This window comes from Siphateles boraxobius, unplaced genomic scaffold, assembly GCF_051911475.1.
Source record: "Siphateles boraxobius isolate OS27281-9 unplaced genomic scaffold, OSU_SipBor_1 20, whole genome shotgun sequence".
NCBI classification, from domain to species: Eukaryota; Metazoa; Chordata; class Actinopteri; order Cypriniformes; family Leuciscidae; genus Siphateles; species Siphateles boraxobius.
The window spans coordinates 9387337-9403897 of record NW_027508811.1 but is presented as its reverse complement, the minus strand read 5'-3'; the positions used below and the strand labels follow the sequence as shown (position 1 = coordinate 9403897).

General features: G+C 36.8%; 1 protein-coding gene and 1 long non-coding RNA gene across 2 annotated transcripts; one reads left to right on the top strand and one right to left on the bottom strand.

The window, feature by feature from the left end:
* Positions 1-8799: 8799 nt before the first annotated feature.
* On the top strand, positions 8800-11620 carry cfl1l (cofilin 1 (non-muscle), like). Its single transcript, XM_077236572.1, has 4 exons — positions 8800-9096; positions 10259-10557; positions 11150-11226; positions 11381-11620. The coding sequence occupies exons 1-4, from the start codon at positions 9094-9096 to the stop codon at positions 11491-11493; spliced, it is 492 nt and encodes a 163-aa protein (XP_077092687.1). The 5' UTR covers positions 8800-9093; the 3' UTR covers positions 11494-11620.
* A 1037-nt stretch (positions 11621-12657) lies between these two features.
* On the bottom strand, positions 12658-15962 carry LOC143745363 (uncharacterized). The gene is made up of 3 exons (XR_013205981.1): positions 15814-15962; positions 15493-15576; positions 12658-12768 (listed from the first exon to the last, which is right to left on the bottom strand). It is a non-coding gene; the product is annotated as an uncharacterized LOC143745363 (long non-coding RNA).
* Positions 15963-16561: the final 599 nt, after the last annotated feature.

Below are 16561 nucleotides of genomic sequence, written 5' to 3'. Positions count from 1 at the left end.
GGAGGAACAAAACCTCTGAAGGGGAACTGTGTCGCTCACAAGAATCCCCACAATGCATCAGTCAACGGAGGGTGCCACACTCTGAAACGATCACCTGCTACCAAGATAAGAGTATCATTTTAAGATGTTGTTCTGTTTGCACTCCCAGTGAGCGATGGTGTTTGATAAACAGTTTACAGTATTTTTCAAACGGATTTATGCGTTATTGGATGCATGGAATTATATAAGCTATCATTCTAGACAAATATTTTACAAATAAACATTCTAATACATGGACTAATTTTTTCTTTTATTTTTGTCTATGTTTTTGCGATGCATTTCCTATTTTTTATATGATAAATGTTTTATGCTTTTTGTGATTTAAATCATTTTACTTATATCAAATTTAAAAACTTTATACATAGCCCTCAAAACCAAACTATGGTATGCTTGTGGCACAATTGCATGATATATTAATGCCTTGCTGTGTTGAATCGCCATGTACGCATTCAACTGAAAAAAATGAGCTTTAAAAGAGCTTCAGATGGTAAATGAGATGATTGTGCCATCACTGGAAAATTGACAGAAACGGAAAAAGAGGAAAGAGATGTGACAGAAACGTAGCCATAAAAAGCGTCAGGTTATTTTATGAAGATCTATGATACTCAGCACAGCACTTTCTCTCTGAAGCTGTACAGGATGCATGTAAAGATCCCCATGCTTTGCCCTCATCCTTTCTGTGTGTAAGTGTGTGTTTATATCCTGGGGGCTTGTTACCACATCAAGGTTCAGGAACAATGGACCCAGAGCGGATATCCTTCATATGGACAGGTGTGGTGAGAAAAACCTCATGCCCTCTTTTTCTCTCTTCCTCTTTCGGTCTTTCTATCCATCTTTCCCTTTTGTATCTCTTTATTTCTCAGTGCATCATATCTTGCCTAATAGTCCTTTATCACTCATGTCCAACCAACGGTTCTATACTCCCTTTAGCTAAAGTGGCCTTATTAGGCTCAATGTGTTTTATTATTCTATTTGTTCAATAATCTACTCGTGGAAGACAAAGGGAGGGGTAAGACAGGTGGGATGTAAACTGATATTTTTGTGCCCTCAACTGCTCTCAACAGTTTCTTATCAGTTGCTGTTTTGTGGGGGAGTGTGTGTGAGCACATTTGCATGAAATAAAGGAGAATGTGTTTGGCTTACTCAGTAGTCTGAGGGCAATTTTGTGAGTTAAATCTGATGCAGTGTCCTTTGGGAATACTCAGGGACAATTTCAATCTGAAAAATAAACATAAATAAAATGAGTTATTTTTTAATTAATAAAAAATTTAAATGGTTGATTTAAATATACGATTAGGGTCACTTTTAATAGTTCCAGTCGTCCTCGAAATTTGTTAGGTAACATAATTGATGTAGAAGTAGATGGCAACAAATTATCTACTTATCATTAATTGAACTGATTCATTCAAAAACACTGACCCATTCTGGAACTAAACAAGACTGTACTCATGAGAGAATCATTGAATCAATCTCTCATCCGATTGGTTCAACAAAATTGATTAATTCAGGAAAGAAACACCTGTGTGTGGCTTTAAGCCACGCTATATTTCCCAATCCAGGCTGTTCATCTCAAGATGACTTTTTTACATTTGTATGTCCCTCTGCATCAAAATGATTTGATTTAATGTTTTGTGAACTACTTTCATTGGCAAATAGGATGTTTTCACCTCTCAGATGAATAGAGCTGACTGGTGAACTCCAACATTATTACAGACCTTTATAACAACATCTAAAAGGACCGCTGATTTTATACTCACAGAGTTTTTTCAAAAGCTTTTTTTTAATAAGAGTTAGAAGAGAAAGAAGAAAAGAACGTGTGAGAGAGAGAAGTGGAAATACTTGGGGTTCATTGGTGGCACCAGCGTCCCTTCATGTTGTTTTCCATGACACTCTTTAATCAGCTCTCTGTTCTCCTTTTATGAAGTCATAAATCATTATCTGACTGCAGTGAAATAATTTCACTGCCTTTCTGCTTTGTAACCATAGCAGCTGGTCAATAAACTGTGTGTGTGTGTGTGTGTGTGTGTGTGTGTGTGTGTGTGTGTGTGTGTGTGTGTGTGTGTGTGTGTGTGTGTGTGTGTGTGTGTGTGTGTGTGTGTGTGTGTGTGTGTGTGTGTGTGTGTGTGTTCTTCATGGTACCTTGAGATTCACGCTTTCATAGCTTAAAAAGTGAAGCTGTTTTTTCCTTTTAACAACCTAAAATCAAATGCGAGCAGCATTAATAATATATGCTTGGATTTAGTGGCTGAAAGTGCACACTCATTCTGTAATCTTCATCTTCAAAACTGACATTGTTAAACAACACTGCCATTTCATTTAGGGATTTCAGCCACAAGACTGACTTCATATAACCACAACCACAAAAGAATGTGTACTGCCATTTTCAGAATAATACCATAACATAATACAGTTACAGTGTGCACACTGTAGGGGGGAGATGTTTCCAAAGCCATCAGAGGCCAGAAATTTTCTCAAATGGGCCTTGATATTTGTCATCATCTTTAGTTGCTGCATGTGTTCGAAATTATTTAGGAGGGGCAAAAACAGTTGTGTTGAAACAACCTTTAACCTCTTCTCCCCTAGCTCAGGTTATGGAGTTCATAGTAGCAGATCTGTCCATAAACATACACACACACACACACACAGAGAGAGAGAGAGAGAGAGAGAGAGAGAGAGAGAGAGAGAGAGAGAGAGAGAGAGAGAGAGAGAGAGAGAGAGAGAGAGAGAGAGAGAGAGAGAGAGAGAGAGAGAGAGAGAGGATAATGCACAGAGCTGAGGTCGATTTTGCTGGCAGATTAACTCACACATGCACACACTAGCGCACACAGGAACTTTTGATTTGGAAAATCTGGTGGTCACGTCCAGTAGGACCCAGTGGACATTAAGCCTGTTGTGTAAGCTCACAAGAGACCCCTGATCTAACAGGGTTCAAAAAGAACATCTCTTTCTGCTCCAGATGAGTAACCGCCCCCTTCTCAGCAGCCAATCAGACATCGACTATCTCTTTTATACCAACGAAACGCTTCTACACAGAGTCTTTTGAGCAATCGACACGCTTGCTTCATCAGCACGCTGTGTGTAATTCTATTTTAACAGTCACTTCGGCACAGATACAGAGCAACGGTTCCGTAACATAAAGACATTTTAAATTAGCATTGCAAAACTGCATAACCACACACTTACATAAGTGCACAACTAGAGAACAATTACAGTGCTGAAACTTTGGCATGATGCACAGCAAAGTATTGCTCGATAGTAAATTCAAGAACAGTTTACAACGGGTTTCTCTGGAATAAGTTTCTCGGTCCATTTTTACATGCAATTTTCTGATTAAGGTTCATATTCTGGTTAAACCTCTATCATGAACAATACTTAATGCTCCACAGTAAATATATGTACTAAGCATAATCCAAGGAAACAGACATGTCTTTTCTTGCTATCCTGTTGCAGTAGTGATTGCTCTTGACATGTATTTATTCATTTTTAGTAATTTTGCACAGCAAATAATTTCTGACTCTGACAACAGCCCACAAAAACAAATTATTTGCAATAGGACATGTGGTGCTTACGGTGATCGGGATTTCATCAATTAGAATATTTTCCTGGATCAACATCCTTGTTCCAATCAACCAACCAGATTTGAGGGACAAGTTTACAGTTAATGTCAAGTTTAGCCTTTCAACAAGGGTTAGGTGCTCCTACGCCATTCTTATCCACCTATCATTTCCCTCTGGTTTTAGCGATAAGTTATGGGTAGGGTTGGGTTTAGGGGTAGGGATAGGGTTAGGGCTATGTTTTTGAACAGGAATGTCGTTCCAGGATCAACAAAAGATGTTAATCCAGGAGCAAAATCATGGCGACCGGTGCCCACACCAATCTTACTTATATTCACTTCTTCTAATGTTTGAAGAAAAATGCTCTCCTCTTTATTCTCTCTATCCTCTTTATTCCAGAAATGAGTTTCTTCAATAGCTTGAGTCTACACAACTACCTGTATGACATATAATTGCTTGAAAATACAGAGATATAAATAAATATTGTTACAGTGATTATTCCAAATATTAAAACATTAGATTAATACAGATATAAGTCTACATTTAAATAGTACCCTAAAATCCAACATTGGTCACTAGTTATGTTTTGCATGCACAATGTCCTCACAAAAATGGAAATATCCAAAATCTTTGTCCTTTTTTGATATTTTGGTGATGTAATTTGAAAATCTAAAAATACAGAAAGTTTTCTGTGATGGGTACATTTAGGGTTAGGGGACAGAATATAGTTTGTATTGTATCAAAATCATTATGTCTATATGGAATGTCACCATAAAACACAAAAACCCATGTGTGTGTGTGTGTGTACAGGTTGTCTGACCATATGTCCCCACAAGGAACTGAGATCACACTGTGGGGGCCAGCCAGTGGTCCCCATGAGGGAAATTGATTAATAAACATATGTAATGATGTTTTTTTTAATGAAAATGTAAAATTTTTAATTTACCCTATAGGCCTACTGTGATAGGTAGGTTTAGGGGTAGAGGATAGAATATACAGTTTGTACAGTATAAAAATCATTACGCCTATGGAGAGTCCCCACAAAGATAGCGAAGCCGTGTGTGTGTGTGTGTGTGTGTGTGTGTGTGTGTGTGTGTGTGTGTGTGTGTGTGTGTGTGTGTGTGTGTGTGTGTGTGTGTGTGTGTCTGTGTGTGTGTGTGTGTGTGTGTGTGTGTGTGTGTGTGTGTGTGTGTGTGTGTGTGTGTGTGTGTGTGTGTGTGTGTGTGTGTGTGTGTGTGTGTGTGTGTGTGAGTGAACTGGAATCCCTCTGTACAATACTGATGTTATGGTTTTCACACTTGTCTCCTGTTTCTATCTGTCCCCCTCTTTTTCATTTGCATTTATCTTTTCCTTCAGTGGCTGACCTAATAACATTTTTATTGGTCTCTAGGGTAACCTCAAGAAATTTCCTTGGTACAATCTGGTATTATAGGTCAGTAATTCTGAATTAAAACCCCAGTGAACTGCCTTGACAAGCACAGCGTTTCGTTCATGTCACAGCCCGCCGAAGCTGCATTTGACAGTTTGTGAAAGCCATAGTTGTAATAAGAATAGGCTACTGTCTAATGAATACCATTCCACCTTTAGATTTAACATGAAACTGTTATATATAAAACAATTGTCATTTTAGTAAAGGTGATTATGTGACATTTGAAAAGCTTGTAATTTATGTCGGTGGATTATCTCTTGTGTTTGATCTCCTCGCGCTTTAAAATATATTATTCTGTGTAGATTTCGAATGAGTCTCCTACACGTTGTGCTCCGTTCACCCAAACTGAAAGCATATTTACACTGCATCAATTCACTGTTGCCTATATAGTGCACTGCCATTCACAAAATAAAACACCGAATAATGTAGGGGTTAGATGCTTTAGATTTAATAGAGTATATTTGATTGGACAGAAAATCGCACGACCAACTCGTACGAATTTGTACGAGTGATTAGAAGGTGGCTATTTCGTACGAATTCATACAACCTCACTACGAATTTGTACGATTTGTCTAAACCCATGTGATGGGTAGGTTTAGGGGCGGGGAATGAATAATTCGTGCGAATTATTAGACACCTCAGAAAATTCGTACAAATTGCCGTGAGATCGGGTTGGGTGTGGAAGTGGAATGATGTAGGCCTAATCAAAATCGTTAATTCGTATCAGTGGCAGAGAGAACTGCTTTTTTAAATGGGTAGCCTTATCTTTCAAATGCGAATTTTGTCATTGTTTCGAGGGCACTATTAGGCCTGTACATAAAATTAAAGCTAACATAATCAAACTAACAGCCAAAAAGCTTCCATTTTTTTATTTCATGGGGACTTTAATGCACTGCAATTAGAGGCTTATTGGTAGGCTACACTGCTCTATTCTAATTATGTGTCATAATTTTTCCCCACATTCAAAAGACATGCAGCATAGGTGACTTGGACACAGTCGATTGTCTGTGTGATAGATAATTGTTTAGGTAATTGAAGAGAAACCAGTTCAATGCAGTTTTTATGGCGGTGTAATAGCGCCATCTAGTGAATTAAACGCTACTATTAATTATTATTATTAAATTGAGGCACTTTCCATGTACCTATTGCCAAATATGGTTAACGTCATCGCTGCCTGTACCCCCTGAAAAGTTTCCCAAAGAAAATGTTGATGTCAAATCTCAGTAGTAACATGCATTAACAATATCAGAAACAGCTATTGTCACATATTTCAACCAGCTACTGACATCTGCATACAGCGAGCATGAAGTATCACAACTTTGTGTAATTTAATCAGACTATATCTCAAGAGCAAGAGTGCTGTATACACCTAATAAAAAGTAGCACGGATTTGAATCACCAGTAAACAAGAGGCTGCAGAGAGGAGCGATGTAGTGAAAGTCTCAGTGCAGATTCTATATCAGCCATGCTGTTTCTCCAATCAAATTAAATAAATGGAGCTTACATGTTATAATAAATGTAATATTAGTTAATGTGCACCTTTACAGCAAGAGTGTAGACGATATGTCTTTATCAGGACTGCACATGCATACACATTCCTCCATGAGCAGAGAACCTGTACCATCATGCTCAGCTGGACCGACGAAGATTCATACTTTAAAACAATTATAGATGTGCCGTAAGTCCCTCTACTCTTACAGAGCAAAAGTGTCTACAAATGAAATACAGGCTATAACCAATGAGTGAAATGAATGAATGTCCACACTTTGCCAAAATGCAACAACAGATAAAGAATGCAACAAAACAGACACGTTTTGTTAAAAGGTTTAAAGTGAATGACTAGTTAAGCCTTTTAATCATCATCATGGATTATAATAAACCATAAAACCAAAGAAAAGCAAAACAGCACTGAGTGCAATTTTCCTACAATACGCATATTATTCTTCAATTGGGTAAACTTGGGTTCCCCTAGAATGATTCTGGGGGGAAAAAACACAAATTATTCTATAAAAAAATAAAACAGTCATTCTATTTTTAAAGAATAGATTTTAATTCTGTCTCTAATTACATGTTTCTAAAATGTGAGAGTTGAAATCACTATTTTGGCCTCTTCCTCTCCAACATAAAAATAAATAAATGCATTAATCAATTAATCCTCCAAACCACTTCATTCTTTCCTGGAATGCAGGAGCAGCATCTCGTGCCACTGGCACAAGAAACACCTTGGAGAGATGACCGGTCCATTGCAGGGCTCATACAAAGACGCACACATTCGCAACAGCATGCAGTTAGTGATCAGTTACTCCAATTCACCATCTTGCATGTCTTTTGGATTGTGGGTGAAAACATATAAGGAAACCCACAACTACACAGAGAGAACATCCAATCCATAGATATATATCCATATAGATAGATAGATAGATAGATAGATAGATAGATAGATAGATAGATAGATAGATAGATAGATAGATAGATAGATAGATGGATAGATAGATAGATAGATAGATAGATAGATAGATAGATAGATAGATAGATAGATAGATAGATAGATAGATAGATTTTTGCGTGGTTTGTTTATGTATTTTAATTAAATATGCATGTATTGCTCTAATGTTTACAAATGCAAATGTAAACATATGTCTTTAAAGAACATGCAAAACTCATGCTAGCACTTTTTCAAACTGCTATGTTATTTTTATTTGGCCCATTGGAAAAATATAACTTTCAATTGTTAAGGATGAAGGAGTTAGCAATGTTCTAAGCAAGAAAAATAGGCGGCTGCTGTTTGTTTGTGGTGACAGGCAGGACATGACCGAATGCAATGATTGGACGAACATTTTTTTGTTCTGAGACTTTCAAAGACAATATATGTAAAAAAAAAAATGTTTATATATATATATATATAGACCAATTATTTGATTGATTGCTATCAGGATGTTTCAACAAGAATAACAAAAAGGGCTTGTGAAAAAAATTGCGTACCCTACCTTTAAATTTGAATTTAATTTGTTTTTATTGTTTAAGAAAAGGTCAGGGTGAAGAAAAATAAAATGAGGACTCTCATGATATATTTTGCTGAAAACGGAAAAACTAACCAATTTTATACATTAAAATGGTTTCAAAACTTTCAGTGTCAGGCAGAAAATGTTGTTTTTGGTCTTTTGACTATGGGTGTTACTGTTATTCATCACTCAATGTCAACTCTTGTGTCATAGTTGTGTCATAGACATAGTTGTGTCATAACTAACATTCTTACTACATGAAATTTCAAAGCATTTCATTTATTTTTAAAGCTATAACCAGAGGAAATTATATTTGTTGACTATATATTTGACCTAATTTGTCTTAAAGTTTACTTTTTTTCTTGCAAATTAATTTTCAGAATAAACATTTTAAATCTTACAGGTTTGAGATCAATACTGTACATTTAAAGTGTTCTATGAGTTTTGAAGTATAAATAGTTGAATAAAAACGTAGCAATTCTGGAATGGGCCATATGGTTAAAAAACATCACTGCCTCTGAAGAATCACGCCATGAGTAACTAAGCAGAAATATGCCTAAACTTAATCATTAACATGAAACATTAAAAACTATTTGCTGGTCTATAATAATCATCATGATTGTCCTATACGTCAAGTGTGCATTTTTACACATGGATCCTTCCATCAACGTAAATGTAATATTTGTGCCCCTCTCGCCAAATAAGGTGTTTTGTCTGTTGTCAGGCTTTCTGTCAAGATTCTGTCTTCCTTATAAGGGCGTTTTGTTCAGTCTCCACCTCCAAACTGCGTCTGACTCACCTGAAATCTTTCATTTCATGTGTCATAAACATATCACTTTTATCTGACTTTCTTTTCACAAATAAAAAATATAAATAACAGGACGTCAACAGGATATATCACAACACAATCATTCTGTAATTAAAGGTGTTTGCAGTTGCGGACAACAGGTGGAAAGTAAGCAGGTCATCAGGACTGATCTCTGAAGAGGGCGTGTTCATATCCGAGTCGCTTCCGTAATGTTTAGTCAACTACGCACTTCTCTCTTCCGTCTCAGAACAAGCGGCAGGAATGGTAAGTCCTCAGACCGGGACAGTTTTCTTTCAGTGTGCGTTTTGCATGCGGTAAAACCATTTGGTAAAAACTGCCTCTCGTTAATGCAATGCAGTTATTTGAATTGCATCTGTTCAAAACCGTAGGCTACATGTGCTACAGAGTGATAGCCTACCAAACTCAATCTATAACTATTTGAAACAGCATTCTGCTAATTCCTGCTTGTGATGTTCATGGTCTATCATTGATTAACGAACTACATGGAATGTTTATTTATTGATTGATCGTAATGATTCTATAGAGAATTATTTGGAGAGGACAAAAATTATTGGGCCACACCTAACATCAAGGTGTTCATATGTCATAAGGTCTGTGAGGTCTGAGTAATGTTTATGAATTACTTGTAAGACCTACTTGATGTGTTATTATTTTTTGATTGAGCAGATTAGAATTATATATTATTGCTATTACTAGTGTTTTCAACAAGGAGGCTGTGGTCCCTTGGGAGTCCACCAAGATACTCCACTGGGCCTGTGGAGAAGATATAGCATACAGATATTAAGATTTCATGACATTTAGAACTATATTCTGACTTTATAACTAATTATCAGTTGACCGTTATATAATGTAGTAATTGATTATAAATGTATATAATTATGTATAATGTTGATTATATTTATACTAGTGGTTCCTGGGTGAGCTGAAAGTCTGACTGGGTCTAGTAAGGTGGAAAACTCGTACTATTGTTGTATATAAAATTATAGACATGGACACTGTAATGGAAAGTCTTACTAAAATATTATTCAGATACATTCCTGAGTTTACTTAACCCACAGCTTCTTGAGGTGTAACTCTGCTTCTTGTTTCAACTTGTTTGTAAAGGGATGGAATGTGAAGGCCGTTAACTGATTCAGATCTCATACCTTAAACTAAAGCATAGATAAAGATGGGTAATTAAATAAAGATGAAGATTAAAAAGAATAAAAATGAAGTTGCAGTCCTGTGTCTGCCTAATCTAATACAGATCATTTTATGAGGTTCATTCATACAAAGATCTGGTATGCGTTTCAATTGTGTCTTCCTCAAAGTTATCTGGAAGGAAATGCCATCTTACTTAATAGTTCACTTTTATAGTTATCATTTCTACATGTTTTATCATTATTCTTTCCCTAATTTCACCCAGGCCTCAGGTGTAGCTATCAGTGATGAGGTGGTAACCCACTATGAAGCAATCAAGGTGCGCTTCCAAGGTGCCAACGAGAAAGAAAGGTTTAAGTTAGTAATCATGCGTTTGAGTGAAGACCAAAAGAGCATCATAGTGGACCACGAAAACTGCCTAAGAGTCAAAGATGTGGAGAACACGGGGGATGTCTTTAAGACGGTCATCAACAAGCTTCCTTCCAAAGAGTGCCGCTACGCCCTGTACGACTGCACCTATATGAACAAGGAGAGTGTGAAGGAGGACCTGGTCTTCATCTTTTCGTAAGAGTAACACTGATTAATCTACTTTTGCAGACTTGTGTTCTGTGTGGCTGTTTGCTTGTGTTAAGTATATTAGTGATGATATAATATAATCTAGTGATAGAATAATAAGATTATGGCAATTCGATAAGCTACTCTTACAATAAGTGCACATATTTTTGCTGTAACTTTGTCAGTTGTCAAGAATGTCTCTTATTGTTGACATTTGAAAGTGAGTTTTGGTGGGAACTTGAACACCCAGCAGAAAATCACAGAAATATAACATCAGCTCATAGGGGCCATTTACACAGAATAACAGAATGTGTTTTTTGCTTTTAAAAAGATTAGCCCCTGCAGAATTGTATTAAACTGCTAATTATATGAAAATAAGGCTGGGTTTTTAAATGTCTATAAATATATCAAATGTAGGGCTGGTGCGGGACATGATGCAATGGTCAAAGATGTCCATCTAGCACATGTTTTTATATAAAAATAATAAAAAAGCGACACAGTGTAACAATGGATTTTGTGTGAAGCAGCCATAAGGACAGCATATTTTCCAAACTTTTTACAAATTTTCACCATCTTGCTTTTGTTCCTCTTTATTGGACAGTGCCCCTGAGGACGCCCCCATGAGGAATAAAATGGTCTATGCAAGTTCAAAGTCTGCTGTCAAGGCCAAAATGCCAGGTTGGTTATTGTCCTTTTAATGTTATAATGAATATTTCAATTTATTTTTAAAGCGTTTCTTACCATACACATGGTTCCAAAGCAGTTTTACAGAAAAAGGAAAACTAAGAAGTTAAAAATAAAATACATGGTGCTTTTTTTTTTCTCCCTACAGGTTTGAAATTTGAGTGGCAAATTAATGATTACGCAGACAGAGAAGCATCAACTCTTGTGGAGAAACTTGGTGGGCGGGATGTAGTAAAGTCTTTGGAGGGGAAAATTTGGTAAAATTACACCAATAAGACCACTGACCCAACACCCCACTATCAGCCTTTTGGTCAAAATGAAAGATTTTTACCTCTGAGAAATGTGTTTTGGGGTAATAATTAATAATAAACTTTGTATTTCATTGGAACCAGTATTTGTATGTCATTTGATCAAGTGAGAAAAACCCATATTTATCCATTTACATTGATGATCATTATTCAAAAATTAACGCTGTTCACAATAACAAACCATCAAATATAATATAGTGACATCCAAAATCCCATGCCACAAATTACAATAGGACTGTTACCTAAAGCAGCAGTGTGTACTGGAAAAATAAAATCAAGTGATTTTCAAAAACTTTGAATGTGTGTCTCAACTCATAATGTTTTACAAAAAATACCAAAAACTGTCATATTGGACATTATAAAATGTTAATCCAAATTATTTTTTGAATTCTAAATCCAGATGCATCTTTGCCGAAATGAGCAGCCTTTTTGAAACATTGAACGCCATATTGCTGTTTATTTATTAATCATCAAACTCCTATGTGTTGAAGCCAGCTACAGAGAGGGCATTCCAAATGCTGTTCCCATGTACCATACAGTTATGCATACTCATTCACTTACAAGTAATTAATTGCACTAGTTGATGTACGAATAACGTACATACAGTTTCCCTTTTAAAACTGACATCAGTAGGAAATGCGGGAACACCAAGAATATACAAGGCAGTTGAGGAATCATTTCTGACATAGAATGTTTAAGCTCTCCACCATCACCCTCCTGGAAATCAAAGCACATAAACAACATTAACATAGATATGCAGCTATTCATGCTACTATTTAAACTTTTTATATATAATGTTTTACCTTGTCTTGCAACTGATCCTGCAGGGTTCTGACTTTCTCTTTTTGTCTTTGGCAAGTTGGTCCTGACTGTTTCTCAGCAGCTGCTGGAGTTTGGTGGCTGCCTGGCCCAAATCTTTGGTCATCTTTCACTCCTTATCTAGACACTCATAAAACACCAAGTCACAAGCATTATTGTCATGTCAGAATTAAAGACTACATTCAAAATTAAAAAAGTACTTAATCGTTCCATCCTTTGAGAGTGATTTCACATGCAACATCAAACTCTAGAACTTGTGAACATAAAAAAGGCACAAAAAAATGATCATACTGTTTATCTAGTCAAAATGTACCTTCAGCTGAACAACATCACCCATGGCGGCAGTGTCTTCAGCTGCCTTCATCTGTTCTAGATGGCTCTGAAGCTGTCTTTTGAGGGCCTCCTGAGCCTAAAAAGGATGGAATTAAAGAGTTTATTGAATAATGGGCTTTTTAAAATGATTTCTGAAGGATCATGTAACAATGACTGGAGTAATTGCTGATGAAAATTCAGCTTTGCATCACATAAATAATATTTTAAATTGTAATAATATTTCACAATATTACTGTATCCATGTATTTTTGATCAAATAAATGCAGGCTTGATGAGACTTCTTTCAAAATCATTAAAAATAGTAATTATCCAAAATTTAAATGGTGCTGTATGTATGTGTGTGTATATATATATATTTGGCAATTAATACAGACTGTCTCAAAATGTAGTCTGCAAATCATTTTTTGTCAGCAACCATTTTTTGAGCGATACTTCTGTATGCATTGCTTCGCTTTGAGACACAGCCATAGTGCTAAATAATCTATCTAATGCTGCCAAGTGAGATGCAGGGTGCCTTTCTGCGTCACACCCTAACCTGACACTCCTCTGCTTCAGGCTGCCCATTCTCCGCCAATCCCTGAGCTCGCTTTGTCACGTCACTCAGTTGCTGCCTGACCTGGAAAAAGAAGCTCTTAACAAAACTATAACGACTGAGACAAATCCGACACAAGTATTTTTTATATTTAACAAATAATCTTTAAAGGACAAGTTTGGTATTTTAAACTTAAAGCCCTGTTTTAAGATCGGTTCTGATGAAATAGAACGGTTAAGATTGAAATTTGGACACATGCTGCTGGCCCGAGAATTTTCGGTTTCTGTGGTAGCACCCCAGAATCGCTGCAAAAGATACTTTCCAACAGGTTTTATCGTAGTTTTTGTCCAACTCCATTGACTTGTATTGGATGTTCTGTGAGGTACGGTATTACTCCGCCGCCGGAAACCGAAATGGGGTTGTTTGTATTCTTTCTGTAGTCTTATGCAGTCTTAGTATGTAGATGTAGTCTTAGTCTTATGCACTATCCAAACATTCAAAGGTGTATTATCGCCACCAACTGGGCTGGAGTGTCTATTATTCACAGAAACCGAAAATTCTCAGGCCAGCAGCATGTGTCCAAATTTCAATCTTAACCGTTCTATTTCATCAGAACCGATCTTAAAACAGGGCTTTAAGTGTAAAATACCGAACTTTCCGAATACCGAGATCACTCTGGGATCTACAGTCCTATCCCCCCAACAAGCGCAAGAAGGGTCTTGGTTACCATGACTACGATCAGATAAGTTGGTTTTATTGCTGTTAAAAATGTGGTCATGTAGAAAAAGCAGAGGCCATAGAAAAGACACACAGTCCTTAAAACAGATTTTGCATCAATTTATGGACGAACGGATCTATAAATGAACATCCACCCCAGGACACTGTGAATGATTTATTGTCTTGTGTACTATTATGTCTTTGATACTACAGTATGTATTTTATTATACAACCAACGGTCAATGTAACCCCACCTGTATCGTGTCTCCTATCTAATTAATCCTCATTTAATGACTCACACTTTAGTGTACATCACCTTCTCTTAGAATGTAGTGTGTGTTTGTTATATCTATCTGAGTATAAATGGACACAAACGGCAAGGTATATGTCTAACCACACTTGAGATAGCGTCATAAATCCTCCCAACAGAGGAATCTCCTGCTTAGAAATCCCCCCTTTCCTAATGGTTGAGCCAACCCTGAAAGGTGGGACCTTTCTCGGGCTTTAAATGGCCTCTACACAAGCCCTTCTCTCTCTTGGCCCTGTCTTGTATGTTCGGGTTGCTGTCCTGCAGACCCCACGGCAGCAGGCCTTAACTCACAACCATCCATGTGCTCATTCAGGAGAGAGAGGACTCTCTCAACCACAACAGAATCAAGGACAACCTCAGGAGTTTGTCACAACGTTTTCATTCAATGCAGAAGAAGTCCATCACAACTCCCATCATCAACTCTTCCAACTTCCTCCCTTCTCCTGTTTGCTCTGCATGTCCTCTCCGGCACAGGGCCGGCAGACCACAATCTGCACTCCAGCCATGGGAACAGTCTCAAACCAACCACAAAAGTTCATCACCATTTCTTCAGTCAACGCCGAAGAAATCGATTGAGACTCATGAGACCATCAAAAATCCTTCTTCAGGATCTTCACAAAATGTTTCACTGCAAAGGCCATGCAAGTATACATTTAATGATGTGCTCTGAAAATGATAAGCTTATGGTTCTTTTCATAGTTAAATGGATCTTTTTCCATAGTTCCATTTCCTGCTTCCGGTTTCATTCTGTCACTCACCATTTTACCTATGTATGTATGTATGTATGTTTGGTTTAGTTATGTTTGTGATTTAGTTAATAATATGTGTGCACAATATGTATTTGGTTCTGATTCTCTGCTTGCAACAAGGTGTATTTTATGATTTAGATTTTGACTACAAGCTCTAAGTACTGTACAGTAAGAAAGTCATTTCCCTCCCCCGGAAATGAACATTACTTAGAATTGATAAACAATTAACACTGAGTGTTTATGGGATGAACAGGTGGATTGATTGTAATATTCATTTTACTACATTAAGTTAATTCTATTAACTGATCCAAATATTCATAATCAATTATAACAAGTTATGATTGATTATTAATATTTCTTTAGAGCTAATTTGCTTCAAAATCAACAGCTTTTTTCTTTGGCAAAACCTCGTGTCTGGCACAGGATTGTGAGTAAACAAAAGATAATGGGTGTAAACCCTTAACAAATGTTTGGATTTCAAAGGAAACCAACCTGTGAAAGTTCCTCCCTCTGTTTCTGTGCCTCCATCATGGCCACACTCAGCTGTCTTTCAGATTCTGCTAAAACCTGCTTCAACTGAAAACAAACAAACCAACTGTTAAATGGCAGACCAGAACGAGCCACAAGCAAGTCATGTGTTACGTATCAGAAGCTCAAGACCTATTCACAACGTCAGATGAAATTACACCATGTAGATCAAGCCATCAAACTCTTATTTATAAGACATTTATAATGGATTGAATGACTAAGATGACTTTTGTATCTCATATTGTGTTTTAGTGAATAGGCCTTTAGGCAGGAGTGTGCGCTCACGTGCGTCCTCTCTGCAGATTGGCTCTGGCTGTCAGTGGAAGCTGACTGCAGCTGTTTCTCCACCTGGGCCTCAAGCAGCATCACTTTCTCCTCCAGCTGCACTCAGGGAAAAAACATGGAAAGATAAGGGAACAGATTCAATGAGAAATATTGAGAGCTGTCATAAATGTAATTTTTAATATACACTTGCTTCAAATTACTGAAGTAACATAAAACCAAATACCTGCTTGTGATTTTCATGGTCTCTCATTGATTAGTGAACTAAATAAAATATTTATTTACTGAAACCTAATCTGAAAGAACTAGTGACGGAAACAGGTGATGGTGTATACATTTATTTTTTTAGTTAATAACAATAATATATTATTGGCATGTTGGCGAAACTGGGTGGAAAAGTCATTTCTATTGGCTGATTTTCCTATATTTATTTATTGTAATGATTTTATAGAGAATAATTTGTAGAGAACAGAAATTATTAGGCAATGCCTTTGTAAGTCGCGCTCGATCGGCCCAAAGTCTGGCATCCGACCAGCACAGGTCTCTGCATGTTACTGTCTTTTCTCATGGCAAAGGAATTGTTTAAATGCAATACATTTCTCATATGTATTAACTCGTTATTTCATCTGACTCCATAAATGCTCCATAATCTGACTCCATCTGACTCCTGAGCTGCACTCAGGGAAAAAACATGGAAAGATAAGGGAACAGATTCAATGAGAAATATTGAGAGCTGTCATAAATGTAATTT

Excerpts from the sequence above, each read along its gene's own strand:
- cfl1l (XM_077236572.1), top strand. Across the intron at positions 10,558-11,149 it reads GACCTGGTCTTCATCTTTTC|TGCCCCTGAGGACGCCCCCA; the intron begins GTAAGAGTAACA and ends TTTATTGGACAG. Across the intron at positions 11,227-11,380 it reads TGTCAAGGCCAAAATGCCAG|GTTTGAAATTTGAGTGGCAA; the intron begins GTTGGTTATTGT and ends TTCTCCCTACAG.